This window comes from Mesoplodon mirus (genome assembly GCF_964341445.2).
Source record: "Mesoplodon mirus genome assembly, chromosome: 14".
In the NCBI taxonomy this organism is placed as follows: Eukaryota; Metazoa; Chordata; class Mammalia; order Artiodactyla; family Ziphiidae; genus Mesoplodon; species Mesoplodon mirus.
In genome coordinates this window covers 54,026,262-54,051,514 of record NC_138990.1, presented here as the reverse complement: position 1 = coordinate 54,051,514, position 25,253 = coordinate 54,026,262, and the positions used below count along the sequence as shown (strand labels likewise).

At 36.2% G+C, this 25,253-nt stretch overlaps 1 protein-coding gene and 1 pseudogene across 4 annotated transcripts in view; one reads left to right on the top strand and one right to left on the bottom strand.

Annotated features, from left to right (window-relative positions):
* The window catches only part of STRN (striatin), a 116,525-nt gene that overhangs the window by 49,878 nt on the left and 41,394 nt on the right, over window positions 1–25,253 (top strand). For all 3 annotated transcript variants that reach the window (XM_082641985.1, XM_082641984.1, XM_082641986.1), the window contains exons 4-8: window positions 5,915–5,993; window positions 14,568–14,735; window positions 16,862–16,997; window positions 19,852–19,987; window positions 23,741–23,851. In XM_082641985.1, coding sequence (XP_082498111.1) covers window positions 5,915–5,993; window positions 14,568–14,735; window positions 16,862–16,997; window positions 19,852–19,987; window positions 23,741–23,851 — 630 coding nt within the window. The remainder of the gene's footprint in view (window positions 1–5,914; window positions 5,994–14,567; window positions 14,736–16,861; window positions 16,998–19,851; window positions 19,988–23,740; window positions 23,852–25,253) is intronic.
* LOC309815755 (annexin A2-like) lies at window positions 4,405–5,496 on the bottom strand (annotated as a pseudogene). Its single transcript has one exon. The product of its transcript is annotated as an annexin A2-like (transcript).

Sequence of the window (25,253 nt, the reverse complement as noted above, 5' to 3'; positions counted from 1 at the left end):
ACTGAACTAAAACTAGAGAGGAAAGAAAGTGAAGGCAAAGGGAGGCTAAGGGATCAAAGTAAGGGGATAGGCAACAGTCTAGAGCAGGTCAGAAAGCTCTTTTGTAAAGGGCCAGATAGTAATATTTGGGCTTTGTAGGCCATGTGTTCTCTGTTGAAACTACTCAACTCTGCCATCATAACATGAAAGCAGCCACAACACATAAATGAATGAGTGTGGCAGGCTGGATTTGACCTGCAGGCCAAAATTTGCCAGCCCCTGATCTAAGGTCCCACCTAAATCAAAGTGCCTGGTGAATTAGGGGTATTGAGCCTGAAGGATATGCTCAGAGAGTGAGTTTGCATCAGTGACAGTTCTTCATAATGACATATCTAAGGCATGACAGAGAGGGTGGTGGTTGTGCAGAAGCTGAAGTGGATCACCCACATGAATATTAACTTCACTCAAGATGATGTAAAAGTTTGGTTACAGAGGAAGGATGCCTGGTTTAGAGCGTTATCAAGGGATTTGTAGATGACAGTGATGAGGACAGTGACTAGGAGAGGGTAGAAGGTGGTGTATCCAAATTAAAGAAGCAGGCATTTTTCCTTCTTCATTCTTTTATTCATTTACTATATTTTCCTGAAACTGATAATCCAGATGTTTTCTGAAACGTTTTTCAAAAAAATTCGTTTCCCCTCTGACATTTTTTCTGTTTTGTTCCACTTCCAAACCTTCACATTTCTACTTCAGGAGAACATTACCCTAAGTTACGTTAAAATCTATTTATCTTTCATATTTCAGTTTCTCCTACTTAATATTAGAAGCCAGATACTTATTAAAAATAGAATATCTTTATCCAGAGTAACAAATTCTGCCTTTTAACTGAGATGTTTAGACCATTCACGTTTAATGTGATTATTGATACAGTGAGCTTTAAACCTGTCACCTTTGCTGTTTGGTTTCTATTTGTTAAATCTGTTCTTTGCTCCCTTTTCCTCATTTTTTGATTTCTTTTGGATTAATCTAGTATATATTTTCAAAAATTTATTTATTTTATTCATTTATTTTTGGCTGCATGGGTCTTCGTTGCTACGTGCAGGCTTTCTCTAGTTGCAGTGAGCGGGGGCTACTCTTCATTGCATTGTGTGGGCTTCTCCTTGCAGTGGCTTCTCTTGTTGCAGAGCACGGGCTCTAGGCGCACTGGCTTCAGTAGTTGTTGTGCACGGGCTTAGTTGCTCTGTGGCATGTGGGATCTTCCCAGCCCAGGGCTCGAACCTGTGTCCCCTGCATTGGCAGGCAGATTCTTAACCACTGCGCCACCAGGGAAGCCCCTAATGTAGTATTTTTTATGATTTCTTTTTATCTCTTTTGCTGACTTATTAGCTACAACTCTTATTTTATTGGTTGCTTTAGGATTTATAGTATATGTTTTTAAGTTATTAGAGTTCTGTCTTTAAGTGCTAGTATACCGCTTCATGTGTAGTATGAGAACCTCCTAACAGTGTACTTCCATCTCTACTTTCTGTCTTTGTGCAATTGTTTTCATATATTTTACTTCTCTGTATATATATAAACCATACACTACATTATTATTTTTGTTTCAGCAGTCAGTTCTCTTTCAAAAAGATTTAAATAACATAAAAAGCATATATTTCCAGTGCTCATCATTCCTTTGTGTGCATCCATATTCTCTGGTATCATTTTCCTTCTGTCTTAAGGACTTTCTTTAACATATTTTGTAATACAGGTTGCTGATAATGAATTCTTTGAGCTTTTGTGTGTCTGAAAAAGTCTTTATTTTGCTGCTTGCATTGTTTCTGATGGGATATCTTCTGTCATTCTTATCTTTATTCCTCTGTATATGAGTGACCTTTTTCTCTGGCTGCTTTTAAGGTTTATCTCTCTATCATTGGTTTTAAGCAATTTTATTATGATGTGCTTTGGTGTAGTTCCCCCCCCACCCCAGTGTTTCTTATGCTTGGGATTTGTTGGGTTTCTTGGATCTATGGGTTTATAGTTTTCATGAAATTTGGAACTTTTCAGCCCCTGTTTCTTCAGATATTATTTTTGTTCTCCCTCCCTGTGCTGTGATCGGGAAACTCTATCAAGGCAGTAAGCTGGAACAATCATAGGCTCACCTGTTTGGTTCCCTTTTCTCAGGGATTGCTGCCCTCTGTTGCCTGATGTCCAATGTCTTAACCATTTTGATTTATAGTTGCTTCAAGCAGGAGGGTAAATTGGGTCCCTGTTACTCCAACTTGACTGGAAGTGCCAGTCAGACACTTTTAACATTACCAAGAAATTCAGTTCTTACCCACTTTAAAATCCTCACTTTTGTATAATGTCACTTTTTGAACTTGATAAGGTAAGAATGAATCTGATAGTTGATGAATACTTACTAACCATTGAGATAACTAAGTGTTTAGCCTGGATAAGGAAGTGTGGGGAAAAACAAGTTCACATGTGACCCAGAGAGTCAGATTTTTTTTTTTTAAATAGAGAAAGGAAAATTTACTTTGGAGAAATTTATCCAGAATCAGGATTTCTGTCTTTATAATTACTTTGCAGGCGTTGAAACTTGTTGCTCTTACAGAAGGCTATGCCACTGATTATTTCTCTAAATCAGTGGAAAATAGATTTTGGCAATGTTGAAAATAGATTTTGGCAACGTTGAGTAAAGAGCCTGTTTTATGTTTGTGTAGTTAAATCTATGAATGCAGACGTAATCTTAGATCATTATTTCATACACTAATCTAATAAAAGAATTAAGGTAAGCAGTTTTCCTCAAATCCATTACCAAGGAGATAAGGACTCCTCAAGCTCTATAGGTCTTTGAATCTCTTCATTCTTAGTAAGTGTTGTGACTGGTTATATTTCCATGAGGTTTTGTTTGCTTCCTTGCAATCATCTGGAGCCTAGTCATGATCCAGAGTGGAATAATATAATAAGCAGCAGTCATAGCCTTTCTGTTTTTGTCATATAGCTGGGTTAACTGAGTCAAGACTGAGTGCTTGCTTTCTTTTTCTTTTTCTCTTTTTCTTTCATTGAAGTATAATTGACTTGCAATATTATATTAGTTTCAGGTATACAACATAGTGGTTTGATATTTTAATATATTACAAAATGATCACCCAAGGAGTCGGATTTTATCTCAGTATAAGAATACACTTTTTAAAAAGAGGGTGAGGGTGCATTCTTATTTGATTTGGCTTAATTTATTTTTTATTAAGGTATAATTTACATACAGTGAAATTCACCTTTTTGGTGTTTTCATAAACACATACAGTCTTGTTACTAATACCCTTTGTAGTTAACCCCTCCTTCCCTACTCTAATTCCCTGGCAACCACTAATATGTTTTTTGTTCCTACAGTTTTGCCTTTTTGAGAAAATCATATCAATTCCAGAATCATACAGAATGTAGTCTTTTGAATCTAGGGTCTCCCGTTTAGCATAATGCATTTGAAATTCTTATATGTTGGTGTGTGTCAGTAGTTCATTCCTTGTTCTTGTTGAGTAGTATTCCATTGAATGGATGTACCACTCCTTGGTAACATCACTAGCTGCCAAAGTAGGCAAAGGCAGTTGAGTATATCTGAGGGTGGTGTAGAAAGGATTTAGGCATATTTATTTATTTATTATTTATTATTTTTAGCTGCATTGGGTCTTCATTGCTGCACGCAGGCTTTCTCTAGTTGTGGCAAGTGGGGGCTACTCGTTTCGGTGCATGGGCTTCTCATTGTCGTGGCTTCTCTTGTTGCGGAGCATGGGCTTTAGGTGCGCGGGCTTCAGTAGTTTTGGCACATGGGCTCAGTAGCTGTGGTTTGCGGGCTCTAGGGCGCAGGCTCAGTAGTTGTGGCACACGGGCTTAGTTGCTCCGCAGCATGTGAGATCTTCCTAGACCAGGGCTCGAACCTATGTCCCCTGCATTGGCAGGCAGATTCTTAACCACTGTGCCACCAGGGAAGTCCTTTATCATCTTTTTGAAAGATTCGGCTTCTACCAAATGATGAATTGAAGCTTTACAGGGCCTAGGAGGTTTTCATCTAAAGAATGTCTTAAAAAGAGAATGCTTGAGGTTTTCATTTAATAACTAGTGAAGGAAATAGATTTGGCTTGGGATTATTTCTTTTTTTTTTTTACTTGTTCCTGAAGTAAAAATTCAGTTTATTCATGTTTATGACACATTACTCAGAAGGCAGAGTGTTTCACATCATAGATTTCACTTCCAGCTCCTTGGAATGTTCATTTCTTTGACTGTAAAGAGAGACTAGACCAGAAAGCCACGTAATGCTTGGGCAACTAAACTAAGGATGGAGCAGGTGGGGTGGGCAGTGCTAACATCATCCTCCCAGGGATGGACACAAGGGGGCTGTTAGCCACAAGCTGACTGTGTAGAACTGTTAGCTGGGAGTGCGGAGCAGCTGTCCTGTACCCTCGGGCCATTGTGGGCTTCAGTCATCCCCACCACACAGGTACAGCGGCGCTTTCTGGTAGTCGCCCTTGATGTCTTGCTGAACGTAGTAGTACAGGGACTTGCCATACTTTTTCTTGAATTCAGATCTAATTTTCAACATGTCCACTTCACTGTGGTAGATCATGATTCTAATCAGGACCTTATCACGAGTGCCCTTGCCCTTCATGGAGTCGTACAGTCTGTCAGCAAAATACAGGGGCTTGTTCTGAATGCACTGGACTAGGTTCAGGAAGGCATTTTCCAGGTCTCCTTTGACCTCCTTCTTGATGCTCTCCAGCATGTCATAAGGGCTGTAGCTCTTATACCTTTCAAATACTTTCTGGAGGTGGCACACACTCCACTCGGTCATCATGCTGATCCACTTGGGAACATCAGTTCCTCTCCTCTTCTGCCAGCATCATAGAGATCCCGGGCATCTTGGTCAATCAGTTCATAATCAACGACAGAGCCATCCTCTGCTCTTCGACCCTTCGATAGGGCAACCATCAGCTTGCGGAAGTCACCAGATGTGTCAGAAATGATATCCTTCTCCAGATTGGTCTTGTACATTTCCTTGTCAACTCTGTTGATTTCCTGCAGCTCCTGGTTGGTCCTTGAGCAGATGAACTCAATGAGGGAGTCCTCATCGGTCCCCAGCCCCTTCATAGAGGCTTTCAGCTCGGAAGCATCATACTGAGCAAGTGTTTTCAGTAGGCCCAAAATCACTGTCTTCCAGGTGGCCGGACAAGGCTGACTTCAGTGCTGATGCACGTTCCTTTTTGGTCCTTCTCTCGTAGGCGAAGGCAATATCCTGTCTCTGTTCATTGCTGCGGTTGATCAAAATGTTGATGATGGTGACCTCATCCACACCCTTAGTCTTGATGGCCATTTAAATGTTCAGAGCATCCCGCTCAGCATCAAAGTTGGTGTACGCTTTGACTGACCCGTATGGACTTGGAGGTGTGGAGTGATCACCCTCCAAGCTGAGCTTGTAGAGAATTTCATGAACAGTAGACATTTTGAAAGAAGCTGGGCCGGATGCGGTGCGCTGCGAGCATCGCCAGATGCAGAGCAGGGATTATTTCTTATCTATCTACTCTTTACCAGATTGGCTTTTTTTTTTTTTTTGGAAACATCGTTCCTGGCCATTTTGTTCTAATTCTGATGTGGTGCTTCGTAATACTTTTGACTTGTGTGACTTGATTTGTCCTGAAGGAAAATTCTCAGGTTACCTAAAAATTGGGGAAAAGTCTTTATTTTAGTTCTGAAATTCTCAGGGTAATCTAGTAGCAATAATGAATTTATATTAGAGCTTTGTTATGGAAATTAAACTTAAAAACAGAATTTCCATTGTCCTAAAACATATCTTACAGTGTAGTGTTCTTAATCTTATAAATTTTTATTGGACATTTTTAATTTATTGAGATACCCTCTAATGTATATAACGTCAGTTTTTTTATGATTTAATGTTTTCCAGATGAAGGTAATGAAACAGAGGTGCAGCCACAGCAAAACAGCCAGTTAATGTGGAAACAAGGTCGACAACTACTCAGACAGTAAGTATCTCATGAAAGTATCTGCTGTGAAAAAGCTTCTTTGACTTACTGTTCCTTTTTCATATTAAATACTTTTTCCCTATGGAGGAATTTATTTTTTCATTAAATATTAGTAAGAATTTTTAAGAATAAGTTCTCTCTCCATAATTTTAGATTTATCGGAAGTGTACAGCTTAAAGCTTCTAATTTATATATGCTTAAATTTATAGTTTAAAGAATTCTGTACCCTTAAAGTTACTCTTTTCCTTGTACCTTTTATACATGAATATACATACGTTTTAATATAAGTCTAATCATGTAATTTTTGTGTTATGTTTTTAAACTTTATTTTAAATAGATGGAAGAACTTCTTGGATTTCCCAAGTTTGTAAATTTTATGCTAACATATAGTTTCTCCTATAAAATGTGAACTTCAGAGTATAAAGAGGGATCAAAGCTAGGTTGAGGTTCAGATGTTCAGAGTGGGGTAGACCCACTCACCAGCTCAGTGCCTGACCCTTGCATATCACATTTGAAATTGGTATTTTGATTTGTGCCTCAGTAAAATGAAATTTGCTACCTGGTTTAAACTTTTGCAGTTGCTTGTGAATAGTCTAAACCTGTGGTTTCCAGAGAAGATTGCATGCCAGCCATTTCTTTTGATGATGGGAAGAGAATATTAAAGTGTCTCCTTACATCTATTTTTTATCTCCTCAAAGTGAGAAGGAAATGAGACTTCATTACTATTTATTTATGTTTTAAATTTTATTTATTTATTTTTTATACAGCAGGTTCTTATTATCTATTTTATACATATTAGTGTATATATGTCAATCCCAATCTCCCAATTCACCCCCCCCCCACTTTCCCCCCTTGGTGTCCGTACGTTTGTTCTCTACATCTGTGTCTCTATTTCTGCCTTGCAAACTGGTTCATCTGTACCATTTTTCGAGAATCCACATATATGCGTTAATATATGATATCTGTTTTTCTCTTTCTGACTTACTTCACTCTGTATAACAGTCTCTAGGTCCATCCACGTCTCTACAAATGACTCAATTTCGTTCCTTTTTATGGCTGAGTAATACTCCATTGTATATATGTACCACATCTTCTTTAACTATTCGTCTGTCAGTGGGCATTTAGGTTGCTTCCATGACCTGGCTATTGTAAATAGTGCTGCAGTGAACACTGGGGTGCATGTGTCTTTTTGAATTATGGTTTTCTCTGGGTGTATATGCCCAGTAGTGGGATTGCTGAGTCATATGGTGATTCTATTTTTAGTTTTTTAAGGAATCTCCATACTCTTCTCCATGGTGGCTGTATCAGTTTACATTCCCACCAACAGTGCAAGAGGGTTCCCTTTCTTCCACACCCTCAGCAGCATTTGCTGTTTGTAGATTTTCTGATGATGCTCATTCTAACCAGTGTGAGGTGATACCTCATTGTAGTTGTGATTTGCATTTCTCTAATGATTAGTGATGTTGGGCAGCTTTTCATGTGCCTCTTGGCCATGTGTATGTCTTCTTTGGAGAAATGTCTGTTTAGGTCTTCTGCCCATTTTTGGAATGGGTTGTCTGTTTTTTTAATATTGAGCTGCATGGGCTGTTTATATATTTTGGAGATTAATCCTTTGTTGATTTGTTAGCAAATATTTTCTCCCATTCTGAGGGTTGTCTTTTGGTCTTGTTTATAGTTTCCTTTGCTGTGCAAAAGCTTTAAAGTTTAATTAGGTCCCATTTGTTTATTTTTGTTTTTATTTCCATTACTCTAGGAGGTGGGTCAAAAAAGATCTTGCTGTGATTTATATCAAAGAACATTCTTCCTGTGTTTTCCTGTAGGGGTTTTATAGTGCTGTGTCTTAAATTTAGGTCTTTAATCCATTTTGAGTTGATTTTTGTGTATGGTGTTAGGGAGTGTTCTAATTTCATTCCTTTACATGTAGCTGTCTAGTTTTCCCTGTACCACTTACTGAAGAGACTGTCTTTTCTCCATTGTATATCTTTGCCTCTTTTGTCATACATTAGTTGACCATAGGTGTGTGGGTTTATCTCTGGGCTTTCTATCCTGTTCCATTGATCTATATTTCTGTTTTTGTGCCAGTACCATACTTTCTTGATTACTGTAGCTTTGTAGTTTAGTCTGAAGTCAGGGAGTCTGATTCCTCCAGCTCCATTTTTTTCCCTCAAGATTGCTTTGGCTATTTGAGGTCTTTTGTGTCTCCATACAAATTTTAGATATTTTGTTCCAGTTCTGTAAAAAAAATGCCATTGGTAGTTTGATAGGGATTGCATTGACTCTGTAGATTGCTTTGGGTAGTATAGTCATTTTCACAATATTGATTTTTCCCATCCAAGAACATGGTATATCTCTCCATCTGTTTGTGTCATCTTTGATTTCTTTCATCAATGTCTTATAGTTTTCTGCATACAGGTCTTTTGTCTGCTTAGGTAGGTTTATTCCTAGTTATTTTATTCTTTTTGTTGCAGTGGTGAATAGGATTGTTTCCTTAATTTCTCTTTCTGATATTTCATTGTTGGTGTATAGGAATGCAAGAGATTTCTGTGCATTAATTTTGTATCCTGCAGCTTTACCAAATTTATTGATTAGCTCTAGTAGTTTCCTGGTGGCATCTTTAGGATTCTGTATGTATAGTATCATGTCATCTGCAAACAGTGACAATTTTACTTCTTCTTTTCCAATTTGGATTCCTTTTATTTCTTTTTCTTCTTTGATTGCTGTGGTTAGGACTATGTTGAATAATAGTGGCGAGAGCGGACATCCTTGTCGTGTTCCTGATCTTAGAGGAAATGCTTTCAGTTTTTCACCATTGCGAATGATGTTTGCTGTGGGTTTGTCATAGATGGCCTTTATTATGTTGAGGTAGGTTCCCTCTATGCCCATTTTCTGGAGAGTTTTTATCATAAATGGGTGTTGAATTCTGTCAAAAGCTTTTTCTGCATCTATTGAGATGATCATATGGTTTTTATTCTTCAATTTGTTAATATGGTGTATCACATTGATTGATGTGCGTATATTGAAGAATCCTTGCATCCCTGGGATAAATCCCACTTGATCATGGTGTATGATCCTTTTAATGTGTTGTTGGATTCTGTTTGCTAGTATTTTGTTGGGGATTTTTGTATCTATATTCATCAGTGATATTGGTCTGTAATTTTCTTTTTTTGTAGTATCTTTGTCTGGTTTTGGTATCAGGGTGATGGTGGCCTCATAGAATGAGTTTGGGAGTGTTCCTTCCTCTGCAATTTTTGGAAGAGTTTGAGAAGGATGGGTGTTAGCTCTTCTCTAAATGTTTGATGGAATTCACCTATGAAGCCATCTGGTGCTGGACTTCTGTTTGTTGGAAGATTTTTAATCACAGTTTCAATTTCATTACTTGTGATTGGTCTGTTCATATTTTCTGTTTCTTCCTGGTTCAGTCTTGGAAGGTTATACCTTTCTAAGAATTTGTCTATTTCTTCCAGGTTGTCCATTTTATTGGCATAGAGCTGCTTGTAATAGTCTCTTAAGATGCTTTGTATTTCTGTGGTGTCTGTTGTAACTTCTCCTTTTTCATTTCTAATTTTATTGATTTGAGTCGTCTCCCTCTTTTCCTTGATGAGTCTGGCTAATGATTTGTCAATTTTATCTTCTCAAAGAACCAGCTTTTAATTTTATTGATCTTTCTATTGTTTTCTTTGTTTCTATTTCATTTATTTCTGCTCTGATCTTTATGATTTCTTTCCTTCTGCTAACTTTGGGTTTTGTTTGTTCTTTCTCTAGTTCCTTTAGGTGTAAGTTTAGATTGTTTATTTGAGATTTTTCTTGTTTCTTGAGGTGAGATTGAATTGCTCTACACTTCCCTCTTAGAACTGCTTTTGCTGCATCCCATAGGTTTTGGGATCGTTGTGTTTTTGTTGTCATTTGTCTCTAGGTATTTTTTGATTTAGTCTTTGATTTCTTCGGTGATCTCTTGGTTATTTAGTAACGTATTGTTTGGCCTCTCTGTGTTTGTATTTTTTGCATTTTTTCCCTGTAACTTATTTCTAATCTCATAGCGTTGTGGTCGGAAAAGATGCTTGATATGATTTCAGTTTTCTTAAATTTACCGAGGCTTGATTTGTGACCCAAGATGTGATCTATCCTGGAGAATGTTCCGTGTGCACTTGAGAAGAAAGTGTAATCTGCTGTTTTTGGATGGAATGTCCTATAAATATTAATTAAATCTATCTGATCTACTGTGTCCTTTAAAGCTTGTGTTTCCTTATTAATTTTCTGTCTGGATGATCTGTCCATTGGTGTAAGTGAGGTGTTAAAGTCCCCCAATATTATTGTGTTACTGTCGATTTCCTCTTTTATAACAGTTAGATTTGCCTTATGTATTGAGGTGCTCCTATGTTGGGTGCATATATATTTATAATTGTTATATCTTCTTCTTGGATTGAACCCTTGACCATTATGTAGTGTCCTTCCTTGTCTCTTGTAACATTCTTTATTTTAAATTCTATTTTATCTGATATGAGTATTGCTACTCCAGCTTTCCTTTGATTTCTATTTGCATGGAATATCGTTTTCCATCTCTTCACTTTCAGTCTGTATGTGTCCCTAGGTTGAAGTGGGTCTCTTGTAGACAGCCTATAGATGGGTCTTGTTTTTGTATCCATTCAGCGAGCCTGTGTCTTTGGGTTGGAGCATTTAATCCATTCATATTTAAGGTAATTATCGATATGTATATTCCTCTTACCATTTTCTTAATTGTTTTGGGTTTGTTTTTGTAGGTCCTTTTCTTCTCTTGTGTTTCCCACTTAAAGAAGTTCCTTTAGCATTTGTTGTAGAGGTGGTTTGGTGGGGCTGAATTCTCTTAGCTTTTGCTTGTCTGTAAAGGTTTTGATTTCTCCGTTGAATCTGAATGAGATCCTTGCTGGATGGAGAAATCTTGGTTGTAGTTTCTTCCTTTTCATCACTTTAAGTATATCATGCCACTCCCTTCTGGCTTGTAGAGTTTCTGCTGAGAAATCATCTGTTAACCTTATGGGAGTTCCCTTGTATGTTATTTGTCATTTTTCTCTTGTTGCTTTTAACAATTTTTTTAAGTCTTTAATTTTTATCAGTTTGATTACTATGTGTCTCGGCATGTTTCTTCTTGGGTTTATCCTGCCTGGGGCTCTCTGCACTTCCTGGACTTGGGCGGCTATTTCCTTTCCCATGTTAGGGAAGTTTTTGACTATAATCTCTTCAAATATTTTCTTGAGTCCTTTTTCTCTCTCTTCTCCTTCTGGGGCCCCTATAATGCGAATGTTGGTGCATTTAATGTTGTCCCAGAGGCCTCTTAGGCTGTCTTCATTTCTTTTCATTCTTTTTCTTTACTCTGTTCCACGGCAGTGAATTCTACCATTCTGTCTTCCAGGTCACTTGTCTGTTCTTCTGCCTCAGTTATTCTGCTATTGATTCCTTCTAGTATGTTTTTCATTTCAGTTATTGTAGTGTTCATCTCTGCTTGTTTGTTCTTTAATTCTTCTAGGTGTTTGTCCTTTAATTCTTGTAGGTCTTTGTTAAACTTTTCTTGCATCTTTTTGATCTTTGCCTCCATTCTTTTTCTGAGGTCCTGGATCATCTTCACTATCATTATTCTGAATTCTTTTTCTGGAAGGTTGTGTATCTCCACTTCATTTAATTGTTTTTCTGGGTTTGTATCTTGTTCCTTCATCGGGTACATAGCCCTCTGCGTTTTCATTTTGTCTGTCTTTCTGTGAATGTGGTTTTCGTTCCACAGGCTGCAGGATTGTGGTTTTTCTTGCTTCTGGTGGATGAGGCTGTCTAAGAGGCTCGTGGAAGCTACCTGATGGGAGGGACTGGTTGTGGGTAGAGCTGGGTTTGCTCTGGTGAGAACAACTCAGTAAAACTTTAACCTCCTTGTTTGCTGATGGGTGGGGCTGCTTTCCTCCCTGTTGGTTATTTGGCCTGAGGTGACCCAGCACTGGAGCCTGCCCAGCTCTTTGGTGGGGCTAAAGGTGGACTCTGGAGGGCTCATGCCAAGGAGTACTTCCCAGATCTTTAGCTGCCAGTGTCCTTGTCCTCATGGTGGGACACAGCCACCCCCTGCCTCTGCAGGAGAACCTCCAACACTAGCAGGCAGGTCTGGTTCAGTCTTCTATGGGGTCACTGCTCCTTCCCCCTGGGTACTGACACACACACTACTTTGTGTGTGCCCTCCAAGAGTGGAGTCTCCGTTTCCCCCAGTCCTGTTGAAGTCCTGGAATCAAATCCCGCTAGCCTTTAAAGTCTGATTCTCTGGGAATTCCTCCTCCTGTTGCTGGACCCCCAGGTTGGGAAGCCTTACGTGGGGCTCAGAACCTTCACTCCAGTGAGTGGACTTCTGTGGTATAAGTTTTCTCTGGTCTGTGACTCATCCACCCAGCGGTTGTGGGATTTGATTTTATTGTGATTGCGCCCCTCCCACCATCTCACTGCGGCTTCTCCTTTGTCTTTGGATGTGGGGTATCTTTTTCTGGTGAGTTCCAGTGTCTTCCTTTTGATGACTGTTCAGCAGTTAGTTGGGATTCCGGTGCTCTTTGCAAGAGGGAGTGAGCGCACTTCCTTCTACTCCACCACCTTGAACCAGTCGCTCCTCTGGTCTCAGTTTTTCAAAGTTACTGGATTTTTTTCCAACTTTACTCTACTTTCCTCATAGTAAGTACAGCGGTGAACCATATAATAAAATTTTATAAACTTGAACCACAGTCATCCCAAAGGGCCTCATGAGCTCCAGTCTCCAGTGAGTTCCGTCTCTAGCTGAATTCAGTCTCCAGAGACTTCATTACTATTTAATAAATGGGTTTTCACTTTGGTCTTAAATGTGATTTTTGCATTTTCCTTTTATAAATGAATAATTTCTTAAAGTGCTGCTTTTGTTTTTTTTTGTTTTTTTTAATGACAAGTGGTTATCATAGTGAGCAATCCAAGAAATATCTTTTAAAAGACTCGGGCTTCCCTGGTGGCGCAGTGGTTGAGAGTCCACCTGCCGATGCAGGGGACACGGGTTCGTGCCCCAGTCCGGGAGGATCCCACATGTCGCGGAGTGGCTGGGCCCGTGAGCCATGGCCACTGAGCCTGCGCGTCCGGAGCCTGTGCTCCGCAATGGGAGAGGCCACAACAGTGAGAGGCCCGCGTACCGTAAAAAAATAAAAAAAAAAAGACTCGTAATCTGCCTCTCAAAGGTGACATTTTATTAATGAATAAGGAAGTAACTATTTAGTAAAGCCAACTTATCTATGGAATGAGCAGTTTTGGAAACGGTTATATGTAATGTGATTTTGTTGCCAAAGTGAGTTATGTATCAAGTATTATTTGTTAAAAATAGAAAAGCATAATACCTTTGTGTTTGTTTGCAAGAACCAACTGATTAAAATCAGGAACGTTTGAAATTTACTATCCAAATTTTAATCAAAAATTTTCTATAGGTACTGGATAGGATTGAAAAATGAGTACCTTGACTTGATAGGATACATTTATTCCATTTTGGTCACATATCTTTGTGAGGTATCTCTTTGAGCTATAATAACTCTTAATACCAGATCTTAAAGTGGTCTTAGATCAGACTGGTTATCTTTTTGATCTTTGTTTTCTCTTTCATCTCATAGACTTGATACTTACCTCTAAGTTAGTGCTTATAAGTTAATGGTAGACATTTGTCTATCATGTTTCTTAACGACATTATTAGTGGCATTTGCCTTTTTCATGTTCTTGCCACTACCACTTTTCATCTTTTTTGGTCATCTTTTTTGTTAATAGATACTGAGCACCTTCTATATGCCAGACACTGTTCTAGGTGTGTCTCTTTTAGGAGAAGGAAAACTAAGGTTCAGGAGAATTAATGTTACACAGGAAGAAGGTGGAAGAAATGGGCTTTGAACCCAGGTGTAACTCTCCATACAAAGCCTATTCTCTGTTTTCTATGCTGCTGCCTTTCTGCAGCACACACACCCCTGTGCACCCACTTATCTCACATCCCACAATTGAGTTGTGGTCTATTTTTATTTTAGAGTTGTCGTCAGGATAGAAGCTTCCCTTCTGTGGAAGTGACTCTTTGGAATATACTGTCTTTTTTATGTCATGGAGGAAACCATATATGCTAGAAACTTTGTATGTCATGGAGATATATGCTAGAAACTTTCTCTCTAGATTTCAATTTATCCAATGATAGTTTAATATCAGAAGTGTAAAAAGACTATTGGTTATTATAGTTACTATTATAAAATAGTAACTCAGTAGAATCTGAGAGTGAGTTTACTCCAACCCTGCCTAGAAGAAAGAATGTGCCATTAGGTATATTAAGGAATAGCTTCTTCTTATGATAAATGAATGGTGTATTGTATAGTTCTTTGATTTTTCTCAGTGACCATAGAGGCTGGTACTGCAAGAGACAGCTCCATCTGCAGCTGGAAGATTATTTGTTAGCAAGTCTTACTAGCATAGTACTGTACTGTTAAGTCTTATGCAGGCATAAGAATTTAAAGAAATGTTTTTATTTACATATTCAGCAATAGAATACTGATTCCAATATGACTGAATTGTAAAGATCCTCTTCACACACAGGTATCTACAGGAGGTGGGTTACACAGATACTATTCTAGATGTGAAATCCAAACGAGTGCGAGCTTTGTTGGGCTTTTCAAGTGATGTCACTGACAGGGAAGATGACAAAAATCAGGACTCAGTTATAAATGGCACAGAGGCTGAGGTTAAAGAGACAGCAATGATTGGGTAAGTATTTTGTCTGGAAAGTTGTTTGGCTGTAGTTTTAGTTCTTATTAATGTTTTTGGCTTATGGGTGACACTTGTGATACTTGTACTTTTAGATACTGCTACAGAAGTAATTTAATGATAAAGTTTAATAAAAAAAATTTTATTTGGTAGAAGATAACATTACAGTTATCATTTATGATTACTTTAAGAATATTTTTAAGATTTTTTAATTGCTTGAAATTTATGGATTTAATATAGATTTTAATATCTTGAAGCTCAGTCACTATTAGAACTTCATAAAAGATCTTATTTGGAAATTCACTTCAAATCAGTAAGAGTGAAATTTCATTCCTGGTGACCCAGAGATCATATAAATGCTTAATTCTTTCGATGTAAACCTTTTCTTAGCCATTTGCATGTATCTAATAATGCTGTAACTCATCTTCCCCTTGAAAAGTATCTATTTCAAGTATATATTTTTTAATTGATAGAATAAGTGAAAAATTCAATAGCAGAAATTTTTTTTGCTTTTTGGATTATGTATCATACAATTATATGTAATTCTGCTTAAAATGAATGTGGACAGTTAAATAAGGAGATGCTTCTTTATTGAAAAAAATTGACATGATTCTTAAAGAAATAAAAAGCCAAATTCTTAAAGAAATAAAAAGCCAAAGATTCTTTGAAAGTCTGAGTATGATGTTACTTTATTTTAACTCATGTTTAGGCTGGAAGAATGGTTTTAATTGCGCTCTATACATTTTCTAGTGAGAACATAGTTTCTATTATTTGGAACATAAACTAAAATTATGGGGTTTAGGTAAAGGTTTAAAAATACGACTTTTATAAACAAATGTCACTGGAGCCTTCTTAAGTGTATTCATTAATAGTTAAGGCTATATAACTTGTTTTAATAAATGTAAAATGTAGATTGTTTCTCTGTGTAGAAGTAGACGATGTAGGTATTAATCCTGGTTATATTTTTACCTAATGAATTAGCTCAAATTATTATAAAGACCCTCAGGAAAGACCACTCTAGTTGTCTTGTGTTTTGGCCTTGACCTCTCTTTTGAAACTGATAAAGGTATTATTCTGAATCTGACTTCTATAGGGATGGAGCGTAGTAGGTTGGAAAAAAACAAAAACATAGCTCTGAGCAGATTTGAAATTTAAGATTTATCTGTTTTGAGAATTTTGCCCATAGTTGTGGCTAAATTTTTTCAGGAAAATGTCTTCTTATCTATAACATTTCCTAATGAGAGAAATCATTCTTTTCTGGCTATTAAGAAATTTTTTGTTAAAATTCTTTAGAGAGAACTAAAATAAAATCTTACATATTTGAAAAGTCAATCATTTCAAAAAGGTTTAACCAACAGCATCAAGTTTTGTAGTAATATTAATTTGACTACAATATTGTTTTTAGTAACTTTATGTACACATTTGCTTTTTTGAGCTCTTTAGCTGTTCAGAAATGCAAGATTGCATCAGAGAAAAAATGATGTATTTACTAGTTATTTTCTTAGTTATGGAAACTTCTGTGTCAGAGGAAGAGTTGCAGAGAGGATAAGAAATAGAAAAAAAAAACAGTGGTAGAGATAATAAGAAAAATATTTTTAAAAGAAATGCATTAAGTTTGGCTTAAAAATCAACATAATAGTGAATCAGGAGGGGGAGTTCTTTATATTGGATTGCCATTAATCTAAGTAGTAGGTATGATTACAAAGTACTTTTAAAAGAGTAGGCAGGGCTTCCCTGGTGGCGCAGTGGTTGAGAGTCTGCCTGCCGATGCAGGGGACACAGGTTTGTGCCCCGGTCCGGGAGGATCCCTCATGCTGTGGAGCGGCTAGGCCCGTGAGCCGTGGCCGCTGAGCCTGCGTGTCTGGAGCCTGTGCTCCGCAACAGGAGAGGCCACAACAGTGAGAGGCCTGCGTACCGAAAAAAAAAAAGAGTAGGCACTTCCTTCCTATATTGCTTTTCCAGTTAGAATCCATGGAAATGTAATAGATAAGAATCAATGTAGATCATAATATGATTTGGGGGTGTCATAATACAATATAAACAGAAGTTAGTACTGTATATCATGGATTAATTCTTATGTCGAGTTTAAAAAATTAACTGAGCAAGGTGTATATGTTTTAAACCAGAAAATCTGAGTTAACAGATTCTGCCTCCGTGCTGGATAATTTTAAATTCCTTGAAAGTGCAGCTGCAGATTTCAGTGATGAAGATGAAGATGATGACATTGATGGAAGAGAGAAAAGCATCATTGATACTTCAACGGTGAGTTGAATAACTCAGATATAAATATTTTTAGGGACCATTATGCATACTTTAATCCATACCCTTCAACTTCAACCCTTAACTTTTTTTTTCCATAAAGAAAAAAAAGTCTGGGGAAATTTAATCTAATAAAAGTTTTTGTATTGATTTCAAATTCAAGACTTTGTAGTATAGCAGCTTTTTCTTATAGGCCTTCATTCATTAGCTTTTTGTTAATTCATTAAACATTTCAACATTTTTATAGGGTTAGTGAACGTGGTAAATGTGTGTTATAACAATGCATTGTTATTGGTGCTATACGACAATAGAACTGACAGACCCATTATGGTGCCTGATGGTGACTGGCGTCAACTCTAATCGGTGTGGGTTTTGTTTCTCATGTCAGGGTTGCTTTGGTAGGCAAGTCCTACATGTTTTCAGAACTCTTCCATTAGATTTCTCCAAACTTGTTTAGGGTTATTCTGTGGTTTTGTTTAGATTTTTGCAAGTTTATTGTTTCCATGGTAGAGTCCTGGAATAAGAAGTATCTAAATTCGCCCTTCTCTTCCCTTCTTTATTCTATCCCCTTCCACCCTCTCCCCTTTTTAACCTCTCCCTTCTTTTCTTTCTCTCCTCATATTCCCTCTTCTCCTTCCTTCTCTCTCTTTCTCCTTCTCCTTTTTTTAAGTAAGAGATGAGGGCGTGCTTCTCTTTGTTTAGGAGAGTGTTCACATTTCCTCCTTCACGTTTATTTAAGAAGAGGGAGGAGAAAGTAAGGTAGTGTAAATAAAGCAGACTGGAATGAGTCAAAGCCTTGGGCTAAAGTCCCAGTTCTGTCACTAATTATCTGTGCTTCTTAATCCTTCAGGCTTAGTTTTTCAGTTTGTAAAATGGGGATTATAATAAGTAACCATCTTATCCCCAGAGTATTTTGTGAGGAATAAATGAAACACTATGTATGAAAGTGATGTGTTTAACTATAAAGTGCTTTCTAAGTGTAATTTCTCTGTTCTCTTTATGTCCTCTGCTTTCATCAGAGACTCTCAACTTACTACTTCCAGATTAATGTTTCCCCGGGCCACTATTCAGTAGTACTGTGCTAATACAGCCCTGCCATGGATATTATTTGAACTTCACATAGTTAACTCCCTCTTTTTATTATTCAAACAAGTAGTTATAGCACATGTTTAAATATACTGTAGTAAAAGAAAATGCCGAAACTTGTATGATAACTTTTCTCTGTCCTAATCATTTGGAAATTCTGTGCTGACTTGTGATTTCTATGGGATGATTGTACTGAGATATTATTTTTCCATCAGAATACGTTATTCATAGCTCAGTGGTTAATAACTAATTATGCTTTATGTTTTGTTGTTAGTCATTATATCAGTGTAAATATTAAAAAATCTATAAGCTGTTTATTATAACTATCAAGTGTGGTCTTAATAGAAATTCCTAACTGTAAACTGGTTTCTTTTTAAATAATTGAATTCATAAATATCTTGACCTCCAATTAGTGCAGATAATAGCAATTCTGTGACCAAGCAATGAAGGCACAGCTAATATAAACATACTTAACCCCATTTAAATATTGGACCCAAAATTTTTTCTAGTTTTTCCTTTAGAAAAATATTTCTAAACAAATAATTGGTTTCTTTATAATAGTTTTGCTAATTTTTATTATATATTACATTGATTTTCACAGCTGCAGTATAATAGCTACCTGCCAAAAGACTTTAAAAATCTAACTCTATGTAGCAATGTATAAGCAGGACTTAGAAGATTTATTGCAGTGCTGTATAGAGAGAGAATGGCTGAAAATTATGCTGTTAAAATGTTTAGTAGAACAAGCAGGTTCTTAAAATGTTATTTTATTTCTTTAATCAAAAATAGTTCAATAGATTCAACTAAGAAAATACAGAAACATACGGCTCTTAGTAGCTGTTGGTTGTGTTAAGTCTATTTTCTTCAGGCATTTTCTTCAAAAAGCTACATATGTTCATTGTCCTTTCTTGCTCTTTGCCCTGTATTGGAGTTTGATTTTTCTTTGCATTACACTCTGGGTTATTTTCCTCCTCCCCATCTCCTTCTCTTTTCTCATGTTTGATCTCTTCACCTTATGATTCCAGAGATATTTCTAAATGTATAAAAATGAGACATAATGGCCCTTGTCAGATTCGCTATTAAATCTAGATTATGTCTCTAAAAGATCAATATTTGAAGAAAAATTTGAATATATAGACAATTATTAGAGGAAATTGATGCAAGGTTGGGACAGTAGAAATAATAATGGGCATTGTTCCCCCTGCCCCACAGAATACCTTCTCAGTCTTGTGGCATGCATTTCTGAGTTTGTAGCTTTTGTGATTTTAGCTTTTGTAAGGGAATGATGTACTAGAGTTAAAATTTATCATGGTTATATTCTGAAAAACTCTTACAATGTTTTATGAAGTGTTTCTTTCTTTGGTTAGATTAGAATATCTGCTTGCTGCACAGACTACATCCAAGAAATGTAAGATTTGGTTGTGGTTCTCATAGTACAGTATGTCAGGGACATTTTTCATCTATCTGTAATTTAAATGCATGTCTTATATTCCAGTGTTTTCAATATATGATTCCATTTGTTTATTTAAAACAAACAAGCCATCATTTAACAAAGTTTAAATTACTACTTTAAAATGTATAATGTATATCTTTGTAAAATGACATCTGTGTTTTCTACTGAATTGGATAGGTATTACAGTTATTTAACACAACAAAGATGCAATGAGAAATTGGGTTTTCTCATTCAGTGGTAAAAGGATATTGTCTTCTTTACTTAAATTAATCCCATAATATATCCTAATATTTTAATTGAGCATGTTTTTTTCATTAGATTGTTAGGAAAAAAGTATTGCCTGATAGCAGTGAAGATCGAGATACAAAAGAAGCTCTAAAGGAGTTTGACTTTTTGGTTACATCAGAAGAAGGAGACAATGAATCCAGAAGTGCAGGCGATGGAACAGACTGGGGTAAGAAAGCATACTGGATCCAACTAGAGATGTTATATAAATGAACGAAACTAATATTTTACTAGGAGGGCAACATCTTGAAGAACACTTTAAATCTCTTGTAATGTTGAAATGTTGAACATTCTGTGGACTTTTTTCTATTGTCACCTTTTTTCCAGGGTATGTGTGTGTGTGTTTAAAGGTTGTACAACTAGTTACCTCATCTTTTAACATAAGCAATACAGTATGAAAATAATTTGAATTCATATATAGAATGTTCTCTGTTTTCTGCCTAGACAGTAGAACTTGCAAATCTAGATTTTGTGGAAATTGAGTATGAGAATGTAGTAGAGGATTTTAGCTATCTCATCTTTGGCATTTTCTGTGCAAAAAGAAGTATAAGTTAAAAAGATGTAGTTATTCATTCATTTTAGTCAAGTTTCATTATTTTGTACAAGGCATAGAATTTTTTTGCACAAATGGTTCTAAACAAATTTAATATTTTAAACATCTAATAAGGGTTCAAACAAGTATTTTAGGGCAAACTTCTACAGCACAGATCATTCTAGGCGTTTGGAAATGAATTGTCCTATCAGTAAGGTAGGATTGTGATAAATTCTTCAAAAGTGATCAGTTCTATCAGGTGTGTGTATGTGTGTGTGAGAGAGAGAAGGAGAGAGACAGAGAGAGAGAAGGCATGTAGATACTGAGAATGAGAAAATTTTCTTCTGAGGTTGAAGAATTCCAGGATTCCCTTGGCTTACAGTCTATGTACTTTAAAGACAGATATGGTTAGGGAAACAGTAACTATCTTAATTTTTCCTTGAGGCTTTGCCTTCAGGGACTCTGATAGCGATAATGCCACTACTTTTCCTTTTTTGTGGTAAATATTTGAAGAATTATTTGGGATAATTACTTAGTCATTGAAGAAAATAATGGCTATTTAGTGACTGGCTTTCCCCCCCACCCCAACAGAACAAAGATTGGAAACCAGGGGAAGTTAAAGTGAAACGAATCTCGCTTCTGTCTTATTCCTTACTGAGCTTATGTATCAAGTTATTTATATATTTTAGGCCTCAATTCTTCCAATATAGTTAGATCCACTGTGCTACACTGAGGTCACTCTCTGAGGAGTCACACATCTGTATAAATAATAGTTGGCCTTTTCTTTGCCAATCTTATTACAAGGGTAATTGGGATTCATTTTTCTGCAAAGACAGCTGCATTGTCCCTTCATAACTTCCTTTGCTTTAAGGTGTGAGTCATGGCCTGGAGTATTATGTGATACAGGTCTGTAACCTGCTGTGAATTTACTGGTGAAAATGAGTGACTGTTCCCACATCTGAGCTGTCTCACTCTTTAGTAGTGTCTTGGACATTTCTGTTTATGAGTGTGAGTGAATGGAGTCTTTCAGTTGACTGAAGGTTTCTTTACCAGGAGTTTGGCCTTGTATGTGTTAAGGATTTTATAATTCAAATTCAAGTCATTTCACTTTTAATCAATTAACAAAACTAGATTGCAAATCCTGTTTAGTTGAATGGGCATTTAAATCACTTTAAGGGCTTCCTTTATCTGTTCCCCATACCCCTAAAAAAAGCATTACTGTGCTTATGTTAAGAATCTCCTTAGTTTCTCACAAGCAAACAGATTTTACCACAGTTCTTCCGTGATCTTCCATTACTGTTGTTATCAGTATAACACCTAGTTAAGAGTATGATATAGCTAAATTTTTACTTTAAAAAGCTGAAGACATTCTAGGATCCAAGAGCCAACTCAGTTTAATTTATTATTAAGATGTGATTGATGAAAATTAACATTTTTGATTGTTAGACTTTCTGAAAAAAGTAGACTATTTCTACTATTGTTAGTAGAATATATTGGTAGTTATATCTATAAAAATGTTTAACCTATAAAAACTCAATAAAAATGTTGAGTTTATATTCAGAGACCCAATTATCTGTTTTTTAAACTGTGGATTGAAACTTGTTAAAAATAGATTTCTGTTTATTCTGGTTCATTTTGGTTTATTCCAATCACTGAACAAATATTGATCACGTGCCTTCTATGTGCCAAGTCTTCTAGGTGAAGATCTCTACCCCGGTGGTCCTACATTCTACTAACACGATAGGGCAGTAAGGGACAAACATGATAAATGATATAGTATGTCAGAATATGATAAATGCTATGGGAAATAGAAAAAAATAGAACAGAGTAAGTGGGATAGAGAGTGCTCGGGTCAGGGTGGGGTGGAGGGGAACAGGTTACAATACGAAATAGATTGGTCATGGTAAGGCCCATTGAGAGGGTAACATTTGAACAAAAGACAATATTGATGAGGGAGTTAGCCACATGGTATCCAGGGAAGGAGTGTTCAAGAAGAAAACCAGAGCAAATGCCCTAAGATAGCCGTAGCCCTGGTATGCTTGAGGAATTCAAAGAAGCTAGAGTGGCTGGAGCAGAGTGATTCTGAGGGGAATGTAGTAAGAAATGACCAAATCAAGTGGAGCTATGTAGACCACTGGTGAGATGGGGAACCATGGGAACGATTTGAGCTGGAAAGGTGACATGATCCAGCTTTTGTTTTAAAGCATCACTTTGGCTGCTGTGTTGAGAATAGACTACCCAGGGCAATCAGTGTTGGCAGTAGACTTGGAGGGGAGAGTGGGAAAACATTTGCAGTAATTCTAGCAAGAGCCAGAGGTTAGGGAAGTAGTGGATATGCTGAGAAGTGGTCAGACTCTGGATGTGTTTTAAAGGTAGAGAAAACGGTATTTCCTGAAATATTTGATGTGGGGTTTGGAAGAAAGGGAGATTTTTGGTCTGATCAAATGGAAGTGTGGAATTGCCTTCAAATAAGATGGGTAACCCTGTAGTTGGAACAGATTGGATGGGGAAGATTGGGAGTTTGGTTTTGTATGTTTGGTTTGAATTTTGACTTCCTAATGGAAATATAGAGTAAGCAGTTGGGTATATGTATGAGTCTTGAATTCAAGTGAGTGTTCTAAGCTAACACTTATATAGCATTATATGTATATAGTAAATTATTTTATAGTAAGTATAAAATATATAACATATTTACTCTTTAAATTTTCTACTCCTGAAATAGTGAAAATTACTGATTGAATTTCTTTTTTACTAGAAGCTCAGTTTCCTGATTTAAATATTTTTAAATTAACAGGTCACTTAAATTGTTTTAAATATTGAATGCCAGGTTGATTAATAAGTTTACAAAGTGCTATTTATAAAGCCTATAAAATAAAAATGATCATTTGCTGATAAACCCATGCCAAAAATATACAATTTTTGAAATGAAAAGATCACTGAAGACTATTTTGTACAAATGCTTAATAATCTTCTTTCATTACATAACTTAATAAGAAATGGGTTTTTTTGTGAGTCAATCCTAATCAAATTCAGAAAATGGGATGAAAATGAGGGGTTCTTGAATATAGACTTTTGGGGCTTAATGTACTAAAAGTAGCTCAAATCTTGCAGGGTTTTTTTTTTTTTTCTATGTCTATTTCAAGAGAGATTTAATATTATTACCTAGGAAATTGAATTGATCACTTGTTTCTTGGATATTATATTTTATGTGACATGTATCTATCTAATGAATAAGTAATGACCTTAAAATTAGTGCTACTATGAAGAAAATGGTTGTTATGTCCATCCATTGACATAACAGTGAATTTACTGTTCACTGTTCAATATTTTATTGAATATTGTTCAATATTGTATTGAAAAAGGCTGTTTCATTTGTTTCACTCTGTTTAGAAAAGGAAGACCAGTGTCTCATGCCTGAAGCTTGGAATGTGGACCAGGGAGTAATTACCAAACTCAAGGAACAATACAAAAAGGAGAGAAAGGGGAAAAAGGGGGTGAAGAGTAAGTGGAAAACATTGTATCTGTAAATCATAAATCTTACCTCTTTCATATCCCCCAATTTTTTTCTCCAATGTTTTCCTAAAACTACTTACTCTTTTTCTTTTCTGCTCCTGACCTCTTTCCTTTTCACTTGTTCTCAGGGGTTGAAATTAAATGGTTAGCTGTTTGATTATGAACTTTAAAAAAAAAAAAAGGCTGTGCGTATAATTATGGAATTATAATATATTCCAGTAATAAATCCAGAGTGTCATGAGTATGTGGAACTATGTTTTCAAACATATTGATCACTTGATTTTTAAAATTAGATGTGCTTAATTACAGTAATGATTTTTCACTGTTGACAATTTTAAATCTCGTCTAGTGTGACTGACTCTCTGGCAAGCCACCAAAATTATTACTTATAATTTTAAGTCTTGGAGACAGAAAGAAAGTTAATTTCTACCCCTGAATATTCTATAGTTAATTTCTACCCCTGAATATTCTATGTGTTCATAACACACAGTTCATTTGCTCTCATCACTATATGCTATACAGGGCACAGAGTCAGATACACAACTTTTTTTAAGTATTTATTTTTCTAATTTAAATTTTTGGCCAATTTCATTTGTAATATTACCAATTAGATTTTTTTTTCCAACAAAATGAGTGCCACATCAAAAATGGAAGCTAAAATGAAATTTCTAGCCCTGTGAATTATATCTATATAACTTATTCAAATTATTAATAAAGTTTAACAATAGATCTAGTTAAGTATTTAAAATAGAAATACAAAAGCTTTCAAACATCCCTGAAAACCATCTTAAACACCTTCTTAGGAGAGCAAGCCTGAACTATCTCCTTGTGTTACCACTGTTATTGACAGTATGGACATGGGTTTCCCTTTTATCGCAATAGGAATTTCATCCTTTGGGATATTAAAGTAGTGTAAAGTAGGATTAAAATCCAACTGGAGTGAGGCATGTGTTTAAAGTTGCAAAAGGCTAGAAGGATATGCCTTTTCTTTTTCTCTTTTTATAGTGATGCTAGGGATTATAAAAGGCCAGTCATTCTTTTAAATCTAGTAGTTACCGATAAATACGTAAATTTTTATTTAAAATATCTTAGAATTTACAAGTATTTAGCTTTAATGGATAAAAAGTCAGTGGCCATTATTGACGTTAGTACTGTACCAACCATTATGTAACTGAGAGAGAATGACATTTGATGCCTTCTCAATGTAAATTAAATCCCAATGAGGAAGGTTTAATATTAAAACATAAGAACATTTTATACTTTTTATTAAAAAATAAATGTAAATTGATACAGCCACTATGGAGAACAGTATGGAGGTTCCTTAAAAAAACTAAAAATAGAACTACCATACGACCCAGCAATCCCACTACTGGGCATATACCCTGAGAAA